This window comes from Pristiophorus japonicus, chromosome 3, assembly GCF_044704955.1.
Source record: "Pristiophorus japonicus isolate sPriJap1 chromosome 3, sPriJap1.hap1, whole genome shotgun sequence".
NCBI classification, from domain to species: Eukaryota; Metazoa; Chordata; class Chondrichthyes; family Pristiophoridae; genus Pristiophorus; species Pristiophorus japonicus.
The window spans coordinates 142,894,556-142,911,683 of record NC_091979.1 but is presented as its reverse complement, the minus strand read 5'-3'; the positions used below and the strand labels follow the sequence as shown (position 1 = coordinate 142,911,683).

Sequence of the window (17,128 nt, the reverse complement as noted above, 5' to 3'; positions counted from 1 at the left end):
TGCTTTATTGTGTTGGTGTGTAGTGGTTCCAACCTGGCGCATCATGTGGCAACCAGGGTGTACAGCATCAAGTGAAGTAAATGTGGCCATGGCGAGCCCATTCCTGACCTCCCAGGCAGCAATTTGGTTGGGTGCTGATGCTCTGTGTCCTGTGCAGCATCAGTTGATTGTGGAGAAAATTGCTGGTGTAGTTGATGCTGCTGGTGTTGGGGCTGATCATGGTGGGATTCTGAGGACCAAGCTGAGAGAGTATAAAGGGCACCCATGCTGATGGAATGGATGGCAGGTGAAGTAGAGATGACAGAAATGATCTGTCAATAATGAGAGAGGTAATGAGGTCAGACTGGATGGAGACTTGTGTAAAGACTTGCAGCATGTTGAATCTGTTGTGGAAATGCAGTGAGGAACAGTTTGGGGCTGAGGGAAAGTTTCTCTAAGGTGGGAGCCTTTACTGTACATTTGAAGCTGTCAATTCATCAGCTGATCATTGACCTCCTGCCTCAGCTTGACAGACAATGGTCCATGACCAGCGTGAACCCCTGGGAAAGCTTTCAAATGCAAAAGGCAAGCTGAAAGTCATTCCTAAGTGGCTCTAAACAAGCCACTAATTACCTGAATTGGGTTGCCCGCAGCTGCCTGTCAGGTCTGCTCAGCGCTGACAGACCAGACATCGCTGTCAAAAATATCAAATTTCCCACCTGACCCACCACAAATCCCCCCCCGACCCTCCGGAGAATTCTGGCCATAGAGTTACAGAAAGCAATTGTATGTACTCTTAGGTAAGCTGCCATCTGCAGTTTCTCCAGTCACGAGCATCCCCCTACAGAAAGACTTCAGTCGTACCAGTGTGAAGCCCAAATTCAGAAACCGGATTGGCGATTTAGTCTCCCTAAGAATTTAACCTCTTTACTGATGATAATTCAGGATCCTCACACTTAGAAACATTGGGCTCAATTTTCCCCAAAGCATTTTTTTGGCGTAATTGAAGAGTTACGCCCGATGATTTTTTTTTGTGGCCCAAGTACGCCAAAAAAAAAGGGTTGTAAGTTTTCCCTTAGGGTCTCTTCATTTTGGCGTGGCCTAATCCGAGGGGATGGAGCCTTGATCTGCGTCAAAAAGATCGAGCTGTCATGGTAACTTGAGCGTTCTGCCTGCCTGCCGATGAGATCTGTGAGTTCTCCTGCTTGCCGGTGAGTTCGCCCGCCCCTAACCCATGCCGAGTGGTCTCCTCCCTCCCGGTCAAAAGCTTCCCCCCCGCCCCTTCTCCCTCCCCCCCACCCCTTCTCCCTCCCCCCCACCCCTTCTCCCTCCCCCCCACCCCTTCTCCCTCCCCCCCACCCCTTCTCCTTCCCCCCCACTTCTCTCTTCCTCCCCCATCTCTCTCTCCCCCTCTCTCTTACCTTTCCTGCTGCTGCTGCCCGGGCATCTGCTGCACTTACCTGCGCCGATTTCCTTACCTGCACCGATTTCTTTAACTCTCCACAAGGGTTTTCTCAAGTGGCCACATATGCTGGCCTAAGTAGAAATGGAGTAACTATTAGCTGACCAAAGTTGCCTAAATGGCCAGAACTGGCGTAGATGGCTGGTTACGCCCCCTTTTGAGAAAAAAAATTAACCTAAAAAAAACGTAACGAAGTGAGTTACGCTGGTGCAAATTGATTGGGGAAACTGGAGATTTTTAAGTTAGGCCAGAAAAAGCAGCCTTCTCAAAAAAAAATGGAGCAACTCCTGAGGAAAATTGAGCCCGTAGTAACTTCTCTAAACCAATGATCAAATGCTGTCATCAGCATTACAAAAATAGAAAAAGGCTGTTTAAGTAATTCTTTTGAGGTGGTTTGAATTTTAACTTGAATATTGATGGATAAAATTTTCTTGGAAACAAAAAGCCCAACTCCAAAACAAAAAAGTTGTTTCCTAATTAAAGTACTATTACCTGCGTAAGTAATCTGTGTAGCCTTCGGCAAGGCTTAGTTAGGGAATGTGCTGTAGTTCGGTCCTGTTGCAGGCTTGATCCTTGGTCTGTGCGATATCAGACAGGGTGGACGTGCGTGTTATAATTGACCTCAATAACTCTGGACAAGGAAGGGATGAAATCAGGTAGGATCCCCCTCAGTTTCTGTCCAGTGAACCCTACTGAACAGGGCGGGCTTAATAGTGATGTTCACCAGTAGGCACTCATTTACTAGGCTTGTACACGGCATGTATCACAGTGGCTAGTTAGGATGGGTATGGTTCCACAGGTGCTTGTAGTTATCCAGTATCTTGCGTTCCCAGGATAGAGAGGGAATCAGAAACTAAACCACCTGTTCACCTTAAGTATAATGTCAAAAAATCTTGTGCTAAACCATATTTACCATAACAATCTTGCCTGAAGTAATTTTCTCCAAAAAAGGAAACTGCATATTCAATGGTTTAATTATATTTAAACAGACACCCAATAGTTTCATGCATTTATGCTTTTCTGTATAGAAACTGAAGAAAATGTCTCCCACATCCATGAAGATTACTTTTCAACAGCTTGAAGAGGGAGCCACAAAGAACCTGTCAGAAGTTTTAGTTATGGAGTACAGACTTAGCCAAGCTTGTATGGTAAGATAATGTCAGAGATGCAGACCATATCCTGTTGTTAAAGAACAATGAAGCAATGACTTTGTTGATGTTTTATTGTATGACATAGTAAGTAGCTGCTACATACTGATTAAATGTAATTATTAAATGGTAGAGGAAGAATCTACTTAATTGCAATTGGGTCGGACAAGCTTACAGTTCATGTTCAGTTTTCATAATAAATGGGAAACAAGAGATCTTTATAAGAATCAAAGCAACTTATTAAAATAGGCACATAGCCAAGGATATAATTGTGTTCTTTATACAGTACAATACATGTTACTTTGCAGGCAATTCATCCCTGTATTTGAGGTAATAATATAAATAATAAATTGGAGGGTTAAATTATGCTATATTAGAATGAGACAGGTGCACTTAACACCTTGATTGTTTTGTTACATTGACATTAGCTGTTTCCACAGACATCAGTACAGAAACTGGAATGCTGCTCTGTGTAAATGTAAAATGAGTTGGAGAAAGATAATTATACCAAGAAAATCTTGTACTGTATTATTCAAAAGTTTATTTTGCCATACTTTGCAATTTATCCGTTTCAGAGAGGCCATGATTTCTATGAAGGTGTGCGAGCAGGTAAGCGATTGTCAGTGAATCCTGTTCACTGCACTGCAGGTTTAAAAGTAGAAATTAACTCTGGCGAAGCTCGATCTCCTTTGGTGGCTAGGTAGCCAAATGGATTGCTTGGTATTTACTGGGTTAAATAAATCCAAAAGGTCCCAGGTTCAGTCCCTGCTCGCTAGTGATTTAGCTGACCTCAGCTGCCAGCATTAGGGCACTACAATTGCCCTCTAATTCCCTGGATTAGAAAGGAGGGAAAATCAACCAGCACTCCCATTCCTGATAGCTATTCAAATAGCTCTTTTGAGAAGTGGATATCAATTGAGTATTGGATCACCTTTGGCTGTGATACCAGCCATGCACAAATAGTCTGACAACATTTACACAAAGAATGGCTACTTGGGACAAATATGTCAGAGTCGTTGGCACATGTAGAACGAAAAAAATCATTGAGGAGAGAATAGGACTCCTTTCTGCATATAGATTTTAAAATGCCTTACTTTATATATTTTTTAAATCCATATATGCCAACATTCCAGATAGCACCAACTGGATACCCTCAAGTGATCGGTTAAGAAAAGATTCTGTAGAATATCCACCTGTACTCATTATTGCTGATATTTTCATTCTCTTTGGTTTGGTTTTTGCCTATCTCCCCACTCGCCCCCCCTGCAATTTCTGCCAAGTATCTGCCCATTAGAGTCTGTGTAACACCAATGTAACTGATCAGACAGAACAAAATGTGACACTATTAACAGATACGAAGTTTTGCAGTTTTGAAGTTCATGAATGTTAGAAGTAATGCTGATGAGTTCATGATCTAATCAGTTATAATATTTATAGGCACTTAAACAATTATCCTTTTATACCTATTCTCAGATCAAGTATATACTTTGAGCCCCTTGAATTTCTGGTCCTTTTGTGGTTCAGTAATTAAAACTGTTCGGAACAATTTAATACTTTAAAAATAAAACTCTGTTGCGCATTACACCAAAAAACAATTGACAATTTGCATTATTCACTTCTGGTGAGGCATGTTCCAAAAATAATCCCACCAGTGTTCTCCAGAGTTATTTTCTCATGATGCTACACTTGTCCCTATAACCTTCACTCTCTCATAGACATTTATACAGCTGTAGTTATCAACATATCTTGTTTAACTAATTTACTGGAATTCTTTGAGGATATAACGAGCATGGTGGATAGAGGTGTACCGATGGATGTGATGTATTTAGATTTCTAAAAGGCATTCGATAAGGTGCCACACAAAAGGTTACTGCAGAAGATAAAGGTACGCGGAGTCAGAGGCAATGTATTAGCATGGATCGAGAATTGGCTGGCTAACAGAAAGCAGAGAGTCGGGATAAATGGGTCCTTTTCGGGTTGGAAATCGGTGGTTAGTGGTGTGCCACAGGGATCAGTGCTAGGACCTCAACTGTTTACAATATACATGGATGACCTGGAAGAGGGGACAGAGTGTAGTGTAACAAAATTTGCAGATGACACAAAGATTAGTGGGAAAGCGGGTTGTGTAGAGGACACAGAGAGGCTGCAAAGAGATTTAGATAGGTTAAGCGAATGGGCTAAGGTTTGGCAAATGGAATACAATGTCGGAAAATGTGAGGTCATCCACCTTGGGGAAAAAAAACAGTCAAAGGGAATATTATTTGAATGGGGAGAAATTACAACATGCTGCGGTGCAGAGGGACCTGGGGGTCCTTGTGCATGAATCCCAAAAAGTTAGTTTACAGGTGCAGCAGGTAATCAGGAAGGCGAATGGAATGTTGGCCTTCATTGTGAGAGGGATGGAGTACAAAAGCAGGGAGGTCCTGCTTCAACTGTACAAGGTATTGGTGAGGCCGCACCTGGAGTACTGCGTGCAGTTTTGGTCACCTTACTTAAGGAAGGATATACTAGCCTTGGAGGGGGTACAGAGACGATTCACGAGGCTGATTCCGGAGATGAGGGGGTTACCTTATGATGATAGATTGAGTAGACTGGTTCTTTACTCGTTGGAGTTCAGAAGGATGAGGGGTGATCTTATAGAAACATTTAAAATAATGAAAGGGATAGACAAGATAGAGGCAGAGAGGTTGTTTCCACTGGTCGGGGAGACTAGAACTAGGGGGCACAGCCTCAAAATATGGGGGAGCCAATTTAAAACCGAGTTGAGAAGGAATTTCTTCTCCCAGAGGGTTGTGAATCTGTGGAATTCTCTGCCCAAGGAAGCAGTTGAGGCTAGCTCATTGAAAGTATTCAAATCACAGAGATAGATTTTTAACCAATAAGGGAATTAAGGGTTACGGGGAGTGGCGGGTAAATGGAGCTGAGTCCACGGCCAGATCAGCCATGATCTTTTTGAATGGCGGAGCAGGCTCGAGGGGCTAGATGGCCTACTCCTGTTCCTAATTCTTATGTTCTTATGTTTATTACATATCAACTTTGCAAATTTATTTCACATATCTGCTGTGGAGTGTGGAGAGAGACTGGAATTCTGCTCTAATAATATTACAATGCAGACCAAGACAGATTGGATGCTAGCATTCAGGGAGATATTTTTTTAGTAATACATTGAAGGATTGAGAGTGACTACAAGAAAATCTGATCAAAGGGCTTGGATGACATAACAAATCACACGAGTAATGTCTAAGTAATTAATTGTTTTTTAAACCCTGAAATTAAATTATTTTTCTGTAATCAATTCCTCCCAACTCATATTCTTTTTTATACATATTGGGCCAGTTTTTGTTCGAAAAATAACGGCGTGTTAACGATTCAAGTCATTATTAATGAACAAATAGGCCAGCAAGTTAAGAAGATTATACCATGAGTTGCAAATCTCCAAAACTTGCTGTTCAATTTATATCGCTCGGCCATTTGCATTGCACATAGGACATCTTGCCCTTAGCCTCCCCATTAATTTGCCACTGAAAGTTAAGTCTGGTAACTAACAGCATAAGTACCTTTTTAATGACATGATAATTGTTAATGCAATGCCAATCAACCTCACCTGGTTCAGAAATTGGATGATTTAAACTCTGATTCCTTCAGATAGTGAATTATTGCTGGAGATTTTTTTAATTTCAAATTTTCAAATATATTTTTTTACTTTTCCTCTCTCTCTCTTTTCTCTCTCTTAATCCAATATCTCTTTCCTTCTCTTTATTTCTCTTTCTGTATCTGATTTGACTCTAATGCACTCTCCTTCTCAGTCGTTCCTGTTTCTTTCTCAATCCTTAACTTGCGTTGGTTAAGGAGATACACTGTTGCTCCGGAAGTTTATTAAGGTCCCAGATGCCCTGTTGTCCTCACCACGCCGTTATTAGCTCGCAAATCCAGCAAGTTACAGTGCTAAAACATTTTGAGCTGAAGCATACAGAAAAAGATCTAACTGCGCATGCCGCAAGATGACCCACTCCAGCAAGATTTGGCCCGTTAGTGTTTCATAGTAGCACTGTTATTTTGAACAATAAAAATCTGACTTGCTGCCTGCATGCTTTTATTTTTTGCTGCAGCATCAGCAGGTGCTGTGGCCATCTTCGACCAGGGCACTTTCTGTTATGTATTTAAACCCTTGTAACCTGTATTACACTACCACCAGAGGGCCTACCTGTTGGAGGCCCAAAGGATCCCAGCATTCCTTGGGAGCACGGTATATAAGCAGGCCACCCACGAGGTACCTGCACTCTGGAGTCTTATTAAAGGTGCTAAGGTCACACTTGCTCATTGTACACAGTACTCAGTTTCATCCTTTATTATGAGTATAGCAATTGGCGACGAACAGTTGGTATCCTGGAGAACTTCTCAGAAGGGGATGATTGGGAGGCCTTCGTAGAGAGACTCGACCAATACTTCATGGCCAACGAGCTGGAAGAGGACGAGAACGCTACCAAAGGAAGGGCGATCCTCTTAACTGTCTGTGGGGCAACAACCTATGGCCTCATGAAGAATCTCCTAGCTCCGGCAAAACCAACAGAGAAATCCTATGAAGAATTGTGTACGTGGTCTGGGAGCACCTAAATCCCAAGGAAAATGTTTTGATGGCGAGATATCGGTTCTACATGTGTCAACAATCGGAGAACCAGGAAGTGGCGAGCTATGTCGCCGAACTAAGGTGCCTCGCAGGACATTGTGAGTTTGAGGGATTCCTAGAACAAATGCTTAGAGACTTTTTTGTTCTGGGCATTGGCCATGAGACAATCCTTCACAAACTGTTGACTGTAGAAACTCTGAACCCAAGTAAAGCCATAACGATAGCCCAGGCATTTATGTCCACCAGCGACAACACCAAACAGATTTCACAGAGTAAAGAAGTTTCAACCAGTACTGTGCATAAAGTAACGTCGGTTTCGAGCAGCAATATACATGGCAGAGCGTAACACGCCGGCTGCTGCTACCTGACCTCAGATGACCCAGAGTCCGCCATCAATCGTTAATGCGAGGCAATTAACGCCTTGTTGGCGCTGTGGAGGTGATCATCGGCCCCATCAGTGCCGCTTCAAGCACTATGTGTGCAACGGTTGCAGACCAATGGGACACCTCCAGCGAATGTGCAGGCGAGCTGCAAACCACCACGTTGCAAAAGGAAGATCGATCCACTGTGGATCAGGCTGAATTGGAGACGCGTACCGAGGAGGCAGAAGTGTACAAGGTACACACATTCACTACGAAATGTCCACCAATGTTGAAAGTTGAACTGAACGGTATTCCAGTATCTATGGAACTGGACACAGGTGCAAGTTGGTCCATAATGAGTAAAAAGGCCTTCGACAGGCTGTGGGGCAAAAAGGCACACGGACCCAAGCTCAGCCCCATTCACACCAAACTAAGGACTTACACCAAGGAACTAATCTCTGTAATTGACATTGCATAAGTCAAAGTCTCCTATAACGGAGCAGTACACGAACTCCCGCTGTGGATTGTGCCAGGGGATGGCCCCACGTTATTTGGCAGAAGCTGACTGGGATGACATCTGAGGGCTTTCGTCCGTCGACGACGTCTCATGTGCCCAGGTTCTGAGCCAGGCATTGGAAGCTACTCGGAGGCGAAAGTCCAGATCCATTTGGTTCCCGGTACGCGACCCATCCACCACAAGGTACGGGTGGCACCGTACCTGATGTGTGAGAAAGTGGAAATTGAGCTGGACAAGCTTCAGCGAGAAGGCATCATCGCGCCAGTGGAATTCAACGAGTGTGCTAGTCCGATTCTCCCAGTACTTAGAGGACGGCATGGTTAGAATTTGTGGGGACTATAAAGTAACGATTAACCGTTTTTCGCTACAGGACCAGCACCCACTACCCAAGGCAGACGACCTATTCACGACCCTGGCTGGAGGGAAGACGTTCACCAAGCTGGACCTGACCTCGGCCTACATGATGCAGGAGCTGAAGGAGACTTCGAGAGGCCTCTCCTGCATCAACATGCATAAAGGTCTGTTCATCTATAACTGGTGCCCGTTCAGGATTCAGTCGGCCGCGGCAATCTTCTAACGGAACATGGAGCGCCTGCTAAAGTCGGTTCCTCGCACCATGGGTTTCCAGGACGACATACTGGTTACAGGTCGGGACACCATTGAGCACTTGAAGAATCTGGAAGTGATTCTTAGTCGGTTGGATCGCGTGGGGCTCAGGTTAAATGCTCAAAGTGTGTTTTCCTGGCGCAGGAGATCAAGTTCTTGGGAAGAAGAATCATGGCAGACGGCATCAGACCCACCGACGCCAAGAGGGAGGCCATCAAGAACGCGCCGAGACCACAGGACGTGACTGAGCTGCAGTCGTTCCTGGGACTCCTTAACTATTTCGATAATTTCCTACCCGGGTTAAGCACCCTGCTAGAACCCCTACAAGCGCTACTGGATATGGGAGAATTCACAAGAGGCTGCCTTTAAGAAAGCCAGAAATCTGTTGTGTTCCAACAAAATGCTTGTCCTGTATAACCCATGCAAAGGATTAGTGCCAGCTTGTGATGCGTCGTCATACCGGGTCAGGTGTGTGTTACAACAGGCTAACGAATCAGGGACCTGGCAACTGGTCGCTTATGTGTCCAAGAGTTTGTCCAAGGCCGAAAGGGCCTACTGCATGATTAAAAAAGAGGCTCTGGCGTGCGTTTACGGGGTAAAGAAAATGCACCAGTACTTGGCCTTAAGTTTGAGCTTGAAACTGACCACAAGCCGCTCATATCGCTGTTCTGAGAGCAAAGGGATTAACACCAATGCCTCTGCCCGCATCCAAAGATGTCAGCATACAACTATGTAATCCGCCACAGACTGGTCACAGAGAACTGCGCAGATGCTCTCAGTCGGCTGCCATTGCCCACCACCAGGGTGGAAATGGCACAGCCAGCGGACTTGCTCATGTCCATGGAGGCATTCGAGAACAGATGTCTCCCATTACTGCCCGCCAGATCGGGACCTGGACCAGCCAGGATCCTTTACTGGCCTTGGTAAAAAAAAACTGTGTCCTCCATGGAAGTTGGTCCAGTGTCCCAACGGAGATGCAGGAGGCGATTAAGACGTTCCACAGGCGCAAAGACGAAATGTCCCTGCAGGCGGACTGTCTGTTGTGAGGCAATCGCGTGATCTTGCCCAAGAAAGGCAGAGATACATTCATTTGTGAACTGCACAGCAGCCACCCAGGCATTGTAATGATGAAAGCCATAGCCAGATCCCATGTGTGGTGGCCAGGCATCGACTCAGATTTAGAGTCATGCGTGCGCCAGTGAAACACTTGCTCTCAGCTGAGCAATGCACCCAGAGAGGCATCGCTAAGTTTGTGGTCATGGCCCTCCAAACCGTGGTCAAGGATCCACGTTGTCTATGCAGGCCCATTTCTAGGCAAAATGTTTTTGGTTGTCGTGGACGCTTACTCAAAATGGATTGAATGTGCGATAATGTCTGTAAACACGTCCACGGCCACTATTGAAAGCCTACAAGCAATGTTTGCCACGCACGGCTTGCTTGATGTCCTAGTCAGCGACAATGGGCCGTACTTCACCAGTGCTGAATTCATGACCCGCAATGGGATCAAACACGTCACATCTGCCCCGTTCAAGCCCGCATCCAATGGCCAGGCAGAACGGGCAGTTGAGACCATCAAGCAAAGCTTGAAACGCGTGTCGGAAGACTCCCTGCAGACCGACTATCCCAAGTACTGCTCAGCTACCGCACCAGACCCCACTCACTCATCGGGGTTCCCCAAGTTGAGCTGCTCATGAAAAGGGCGCTAAAACAAGGCTCTCTTGTCCACCCTGATCTCCATGATCACGTGGAGGGCAAGCAGCATCAACAAAGTGTGTACCATGACCGCGCAAATTTGTCACGTGATATTGAGATCAATGATCCTGTGTTTGTGTTCAATTATGGGCTGGTCCCAAATGGCTTGCTGGCACAGTCACAGCCAAAGAAGGGAGTGGGGTTTCAGGTCAAATTGGCCAACGGACAAACGCACAGAAAACCTATAGACCAAATCAAATTGCGGTTCACCAACAGCTACGGATAACCCGAAGAAGACATCACCAACTTTGACCTTCCAACACACACACAAGTGGCAACTGACATCATGGTTGACCACGAAGCCGAACTCACCATCCCCAACAGCCTGGCAAGGCCGGCTGCCCAACAGCCCAGTGAAGAACTAACCAACTCACCCACATCCACATTTGTACCGAGACGATCGACAAGGGAGCGAAAAACCTCATATTGTTTCAGCTTGTAAATAAGTGTACTTTTGACTTCACGGGGGAGTGATGTTCTGTATTTAATCCCTTGTAACCTGTATTACACCACCACCAGAGGGCCTACCTGTTGGAGTCCCAAGGGATCCCAGCATCCCTTGGGAGCACGGTATATAAGCAGGCCAGCCACGAGGTACCTGCACTCTGGAGTCTTATTAAAGGAGCTAAGGTCACACTTGCTCATTGTATACAGTACTCAGTTTCATCCTTTATTATGAGCATAACACTCTCCACATAAGGGACTGTTCACAAAAATGGGAGCCCATGGAATTGGAGGCAACCTGTTGACTTGGATGGGGAATTGATTAGGAGGTTGGAGTCAGACGGGCCGAAATTAGCCCTTTTTTTAAGGCTCGTTACCGACTCTAAAGGCGGTAATGGGGCGGGAAGGCCTTTCCGACCAGTGGCTGGCAGATGGTGCGACCCATGTGGAGTTGCCCTCGGGGCCACCCTTCGGTCCAAAGTGGATGACCTCACTTTCCCACATTGAACTTCATCTGCCAGTTTTGTCCACTCACTTAATCTATTGATGTCCCTTTGAAACTTTCTGCTCCTTTCCACACTATTTACTGTGCCACTTAACTTAATGTCATCAGCAAACTTAGATATACGGCTCTCTATTCCTTCATGCAAGTCCTGTCTTTCCACACCACCCGGCGCTCCGACCCCTTGTCGACCACACGCCAATACCTTACAGCTCGGCGGCGACCCCCTTCCGCACTGCGAGAGAAATTGCCCCACGGGAACGCGGCCGCCACCAGTCGGTGCGTATGGCGGGAAGCTCCCAGTGGCTGGACGGTGCCGCCCTTAAAGGGGTGGGCGCACTGCCGCGGCCGACTCCTGAGTCGGCCCGACAATGACAGCCCGGCACCCCCCTGGTGGCCCTGTGTGCTTGACGTAGGCCTCACAGTGTCCTTCTGCCACCCCCAACACCATCCCGTTCATTTTGCTAAACTAAAGTGCCCAATTTCCCTTCATTCTCCATTCCATCTGTACTGGCGGTAATTCGCCACTTAATTCGAATTATCAGCCCCAAACGAGACGGAGGGTAATTTCAGCCCCAGAGAGGAGGGATAATAGGTATGTACTCCAATTGGCAGGATGTGATTGCAATGGGGGTGCAGCTTTGCACTATATTTATAAATGACTTGGATAAAGGAATAGAGAGCCGTATATCTAAGTTTGCTGACGACACTAAGTTAGATGGCACAGTAAATAGTGTGGAAAGGAGCAGAAAGTTTCAAAGGGACATTGATAGATTAAGTGAATGGGCAAAACTGGCAGATGAAGTTCAATGTGGGGAAAGTGTGAGGTCATCCACTTTGGACCTAAGAAAATAGATGAATGTATTTTCTAACAGCAAGAAACTAGGAACTGTGGAGGAGCAGAGAGATTTAGGGATCCAAATACAGAAATCACTAAAAGTTAGGTTAAAAATGTTTTTAATAGTTTAATGGAATGTTGACCTTTATCTCAAGGAGGCTAGAGTACAAACGGTGGAAGTTATGCTCTAGTTATATGAAGCTATAGTTAGCTGCATCTGGAGTACTGCATTCAGTTCTGGGCACCGCAACACGGGAAGGATATATTGGCCTTCGAGGGGGTACAGCACAGATTCACCAGAATGATATCGGGCCTAAAAGGGTTCAATTATGAGGACAGTTTGCATAGACTAGGCTTGTGTTCCTTTTAATATAGAAAATTAAGGGATGATCTAATTGAGATGTTTGATGATTAAAGGATTTGATAGGGTAGATTGAGAGAAACATTTTCCTCTGGTGGGGGAGACCAGAACACAAGGGAATAACCTTAAAATTAACCATTGAGGGGTGATGTCAGAAAGCACTTCTTCACACAAAGGATACTGGAAATCTGTTGCGGCTAGGGGTCAATTGAAAATTTGAAAACTGAGTTTGATAGATGCTTATTAGGTAAGGGGATTAAGGGTTATGGAACCAAGGCGGTTAATTGGAGTTGAGATATGGACCAGCTATGATCTGATTGAATGATGGATGGCCTACTCATGTTCTATGCTCCTATGTCTCATTGATGTGTGAATTGTCAGCATCAAGGCCTGCTCAGAAGCCAGAATTTGCATTGCTTCTTGGACTACTTTTCAGTACCTCAGCAAATCACACTACACACAGAAAGTGTATACATTCACAGGACTGTTGCAGGATATTGGGCCCAAGTTTCCACACGATAGAAAACGGGCGCCCCTCCGAGCTGGGCGTCCGTTTTTCGCGCCCAAAACGGCGCCTAAAAAAAACGCGCTATTCTCGAGCGCCTTGCAGCTCCATGTCTGCCTGGCATGGCGTGCAGAGGGCGGAGCCTACCACTCGAGCCGATTTTGTAAGTGGGAGGGGGCGGGTACCATTTAAATTAGTTTTTTTCCTGCCGGCAACCCTGCGCGTGCGCGTTGGAGCGTTCGCACACGCGCAGTGTGAAGGAAACATTGGCACTCGGCCATTTTTGTAGTTCTTTGTAGCTGTTTAATTTTTGAACATTTTTTAATAAAAGCACATTGCCATCAGCACTGAGAAGGCTGCAGGAAGCCTCAGAAGTTGAGCAGCCATTCCCGAAGGCCCCATGCCGTTGGGAATGGCTGCTCAACTTCTGAGGCTTCCTGCAGCCTTTTCACTGTCTCCTTCCCGCCCGCCGTCTGGAACGGCTTCCTCTCCCCCCCCCCCCGCTGTGTTCGGTCAATCGATCGATCGGGCCCGCCCACCCGCCGTCTGGAACGGCTTCCTCCCCCCCCACCCCCGCTGCGTTCGGTCAATCTGGCCCGCCCACCCGCCGTCTGGAACGGCTTCCTCTCCCTCCCCCCCCGCTGCGTTCGGTCGGTCGATCGGGCCCGCCCACCCGCCGTCTGGAACGGCTTCCTCTCCCTCCCCCCCCGCTGCGTTCGGTCGGTCGATCGGGCCCGCCCACCCGCCGTCTGGAACGGCTTCCTCTCCCTCCCCCCCCGCTGCGTTCGGTCGGTTGGTCGGTCCCGCCCACCCGCCGTCTGGAACGGCTTCCTCTCCCTCCCCCCCCGCTGCGTTCGGTCGGTTGGTCGGTCCCGCACTTCCTCCCGCCCGCCCGCCGTCGGGAATGGCTTCCTCCTCCCCCCCTGCCGTCGGGAATGAACGAACTTGTGAGGCTGGCTGAAGCACTTTCACACAGGTAGGAAGATGGTTTATTTAATCTTTTCTTTGCTTATAAAGTTTATTCAGGTTGGATTCATTTGTATAATATTTGTAGAAGTATAAATAAGGATTTATTGTAGAATTTAATGACTTCCCTTCCCCCCCCCCTCACCCCCCACCTCGTTCTGGACGCCTTATTTGTAACCTGCGCATGATTTTTTAATGTGCAGAATAGGTTTTTTCAGTTCTACAAAAATCTTCACTTGCTCCATTCTAAGTTAGTTTGGAGTACGTTTTCACTGTGGAAACTTTGAAATCAGGCGTCAGTGGCCGGACACGCCCCCTTTTGAAGAAAAAAATTTTGTTCTACCTGACTAGAACTGCAGAAAAAAAAATGTGGAGAATTGCGATTTCTAAGATAGTCCGTTCTCCACCAGTTGCTCCTAAAAAATCAGGCGCAAATCATGTGGAAACTTGGGCCCAAATTTGTGCTGTGCAAAAACACAGGCTCAAGTGATGACTTCCTCACTCATTTAAATTTGAAGATATCTCTGCAAGATGACCAGAATTGGATCTACAGTAGATTACTAGGAAATAACATTGGTTTATACATTTTTCACTCAAATTGTAACTCTTAACTAGGAGCTTTCAATTAAACAATTTTAGAGCTAGTAACATTGATAGATCTAGAGACTGAATCAAACAGCTCTCTGGTGGCCATATATCAGGGAAACAGAGCAATGGTATGGCTTAGCAAGTGTCTGTTCTTTTCTTCCCTTCATATTTTAGTGCAGAGTGGCTACAGATTCATGTCAAATGCAAATATGCTGTTCTGTTATAAATGGGCTTAGTTTGTACTAAAGAAATTCTGGAAAGTGCAGCAGATTATATCGCTATTTTCCAAGTGAGAGGAAAGTTGTACCTTTTAGGAGCAATATTTGTGCTAAATTAGCATGAAATAGCAATTAATAAAAGAACAGAAACCAACACTGTAAATAAATTTAATATATAATTCTGTAAATGTTTAAAAAAAAGTAATCAGTAGCTTCATTGCAGTGTTAAACTTGTTCTGGTTCAATTGGGACAGGGAAAGATGAGTGAAAATAAGCAATGGAAATTGCCAGTATGAGACTTCTGATCAAGAAATGCAAGAAAGGAATACTCCAGAGATCACAGTACTTTCATCAGTACAACCTTTCAGTGTAAAAGTCATCTTCTGTTTGCATCATATTCAACCACTGAAACTGCACAATTCTGGTGAGAACAGAACAAGGGGCAGCTGGTGGATTGAGATGTTGACAGGCTGGTATGCAACGGCCACCACAGGTTAGAAAAGTCCAAGCACAGGCATCTTCCACCCTTCACGATGTAGTTCGGGATCTGGAATATGAGGTCCTTCATTGAAACACCTGTGAACTCATCCTTTTTTGGCGTGGAAGCAAGTCATCCAAGCTTCGAGGGACTGCCTATGATATTTTATATTGTGAATATTGTGCTAGTTATATATCAGAGCAAGTACCAATGTAATCATAATTATATGGCAGAGTTGCAGAATGAAAAACCATTGAGGTGCTTGGACAGTGCCAATGGGTAGAGTTTTCTCCCAGCTCCTGAACTGTTGGTAATCACAACTGTTGGCTAGAGTTACCAGATGGTCACTTCACTTTATAACCAAGATAGTGGCTAATGAATTGACTGATAATAATGTAAAGACAACTAAAGGAGCAGTATGGTTTCAGCTAACTGGAGGGAGATTGCACATTTATATCACTGCTCCTAATCTTGTACATTGTATCGTTATTGTTGTTTTAAAAGTAGTTGTAGTTCTCTGATAGCAAAATAACCAGCACCATGTTAATCTTTTATGGGAATAATATCTGTTTTCTGTCCTATCAGTTCTGATTGACAAGGATCAGAGCCCAAAGTGGAAGCCAGCAACCCTAGAAGAAGTGACAGCGGAGTACCTGAATACTTGCTTTAAATCACTTGGAAGCAAAGAACTCCAGTTGTAAATGGATGAATGGTTTCAGAATTTAAAAATAAAATTATGAATGGGTTTCAAGTGTGTTTGCCTTTGTCTTCAAGCAATTGACATGCATATCCACATATGATGTATTTGTCAAGTGAAAAATTTGTAGTACACGTATAATAAATATACCTGATCACTGTATTCATGTGGGTTTTTTGGTTGGGGCAGCTACCAATTTTAAACAACTTGTATTTATATAGTGCCTTTAATGTAGAAAACGTCCCAAAGCACTTCACAGATAAAAAGAAAATGACTGCCGAGGCAAAGAAATAGTAGGAGGAATGACCAAAAGCTTGGTCAGAGATGTGGGTTTTAATGAGGGTCTTTGAGTAGGAGAGGAATTTAGGGAGGTGAATTCCAGAGCATGGGACCTCATATGGCTAAAAGTACAGCTGCCAGTGGTGGGGTGAAGAAACTGGGGGGTGGGGAGCAGGATGCTAAAGTGGTTGTAGTCAGAGGAACAAAGAGTTTGGGAGGGGCGAATTTGCAGCAGGTGGAGGAGGTAGCAGAAATGTGGAGGCCAAGATAATGGCATGATTCAAGCAAGGCTTTTGGGGACTTGGAGCCAGAGTATGTTAGCAAGGGGAGGGGTAATGGATAAGTGGGGCTTGATGCAGGATACGATACAAGTGGTAAAAGTTTGGATGAGCTGAGGAGGGGAGGACAGCTGGGAGAGCATTGAACTAGTTGGGTTTTTGTTTACAAAAAGGATGGAGTAGAAAATCTCCCAGATTTAGTTGCAAGCATTTCATGTTGCTTAAATTGATTTATAATTTTCAGTTTTAAAGAAACAGAAAAAAAAAATATATATATGTAAATTGCTCAGCAATTGCATATTCTCTATAAAGGAAATGGAGGTAATTCAGTGAAGAATCAATCCAAGAAGGGGGATTACTATGTAACATTGAGACTGTTCAGTAATCCCCTGAAATGATGCATTTGTATCTGTTGTCACGAGGTGTGAAACCATGCCATCATCAATCAGATTTACTGATGCATATGGAAAATGGCATATTTCCTTTTGTGAATGATCTAATGAAGTGGCATCATCTGCCAA

General features: G+C 45.1%; 1 protein-coding gene across 3 annotated transcripts in view; it reads left to right on the top strand.

Moving 5' to 3' along the window:
• The window catches only part of hibch (3-hydroxyisobutyryl-CoA hydrolase), a 231,163-nt gene extending 214,965 nt beyond the window's left edge, over positions 1 to 16,198 (top strand). The window contains exons 12-14 of one of the 3 annotated variants that reach the window (XM_070875870.1): positions 2,470 to 2,589; positions 3,165 to 3,198; positions 15,939 to 16,198. In XM_070875870.1, coding sequence (XP_070731971.1) covers positions 2,470 to 2,589; positions 3,165 to 3,198; positions 15,939 to 16,054 — 270 coding nt within the window. In that variant the 3' untranslated portion in view covers positions 16,055 to 16,198. The other 2 variants (XM_070875871.1, XM_070875872.1) reach the window with 2 other exon arrangements.
• The last annotated feature ends 930 nt before the right edge of the window (positions 16,199 to 17,128 follow it).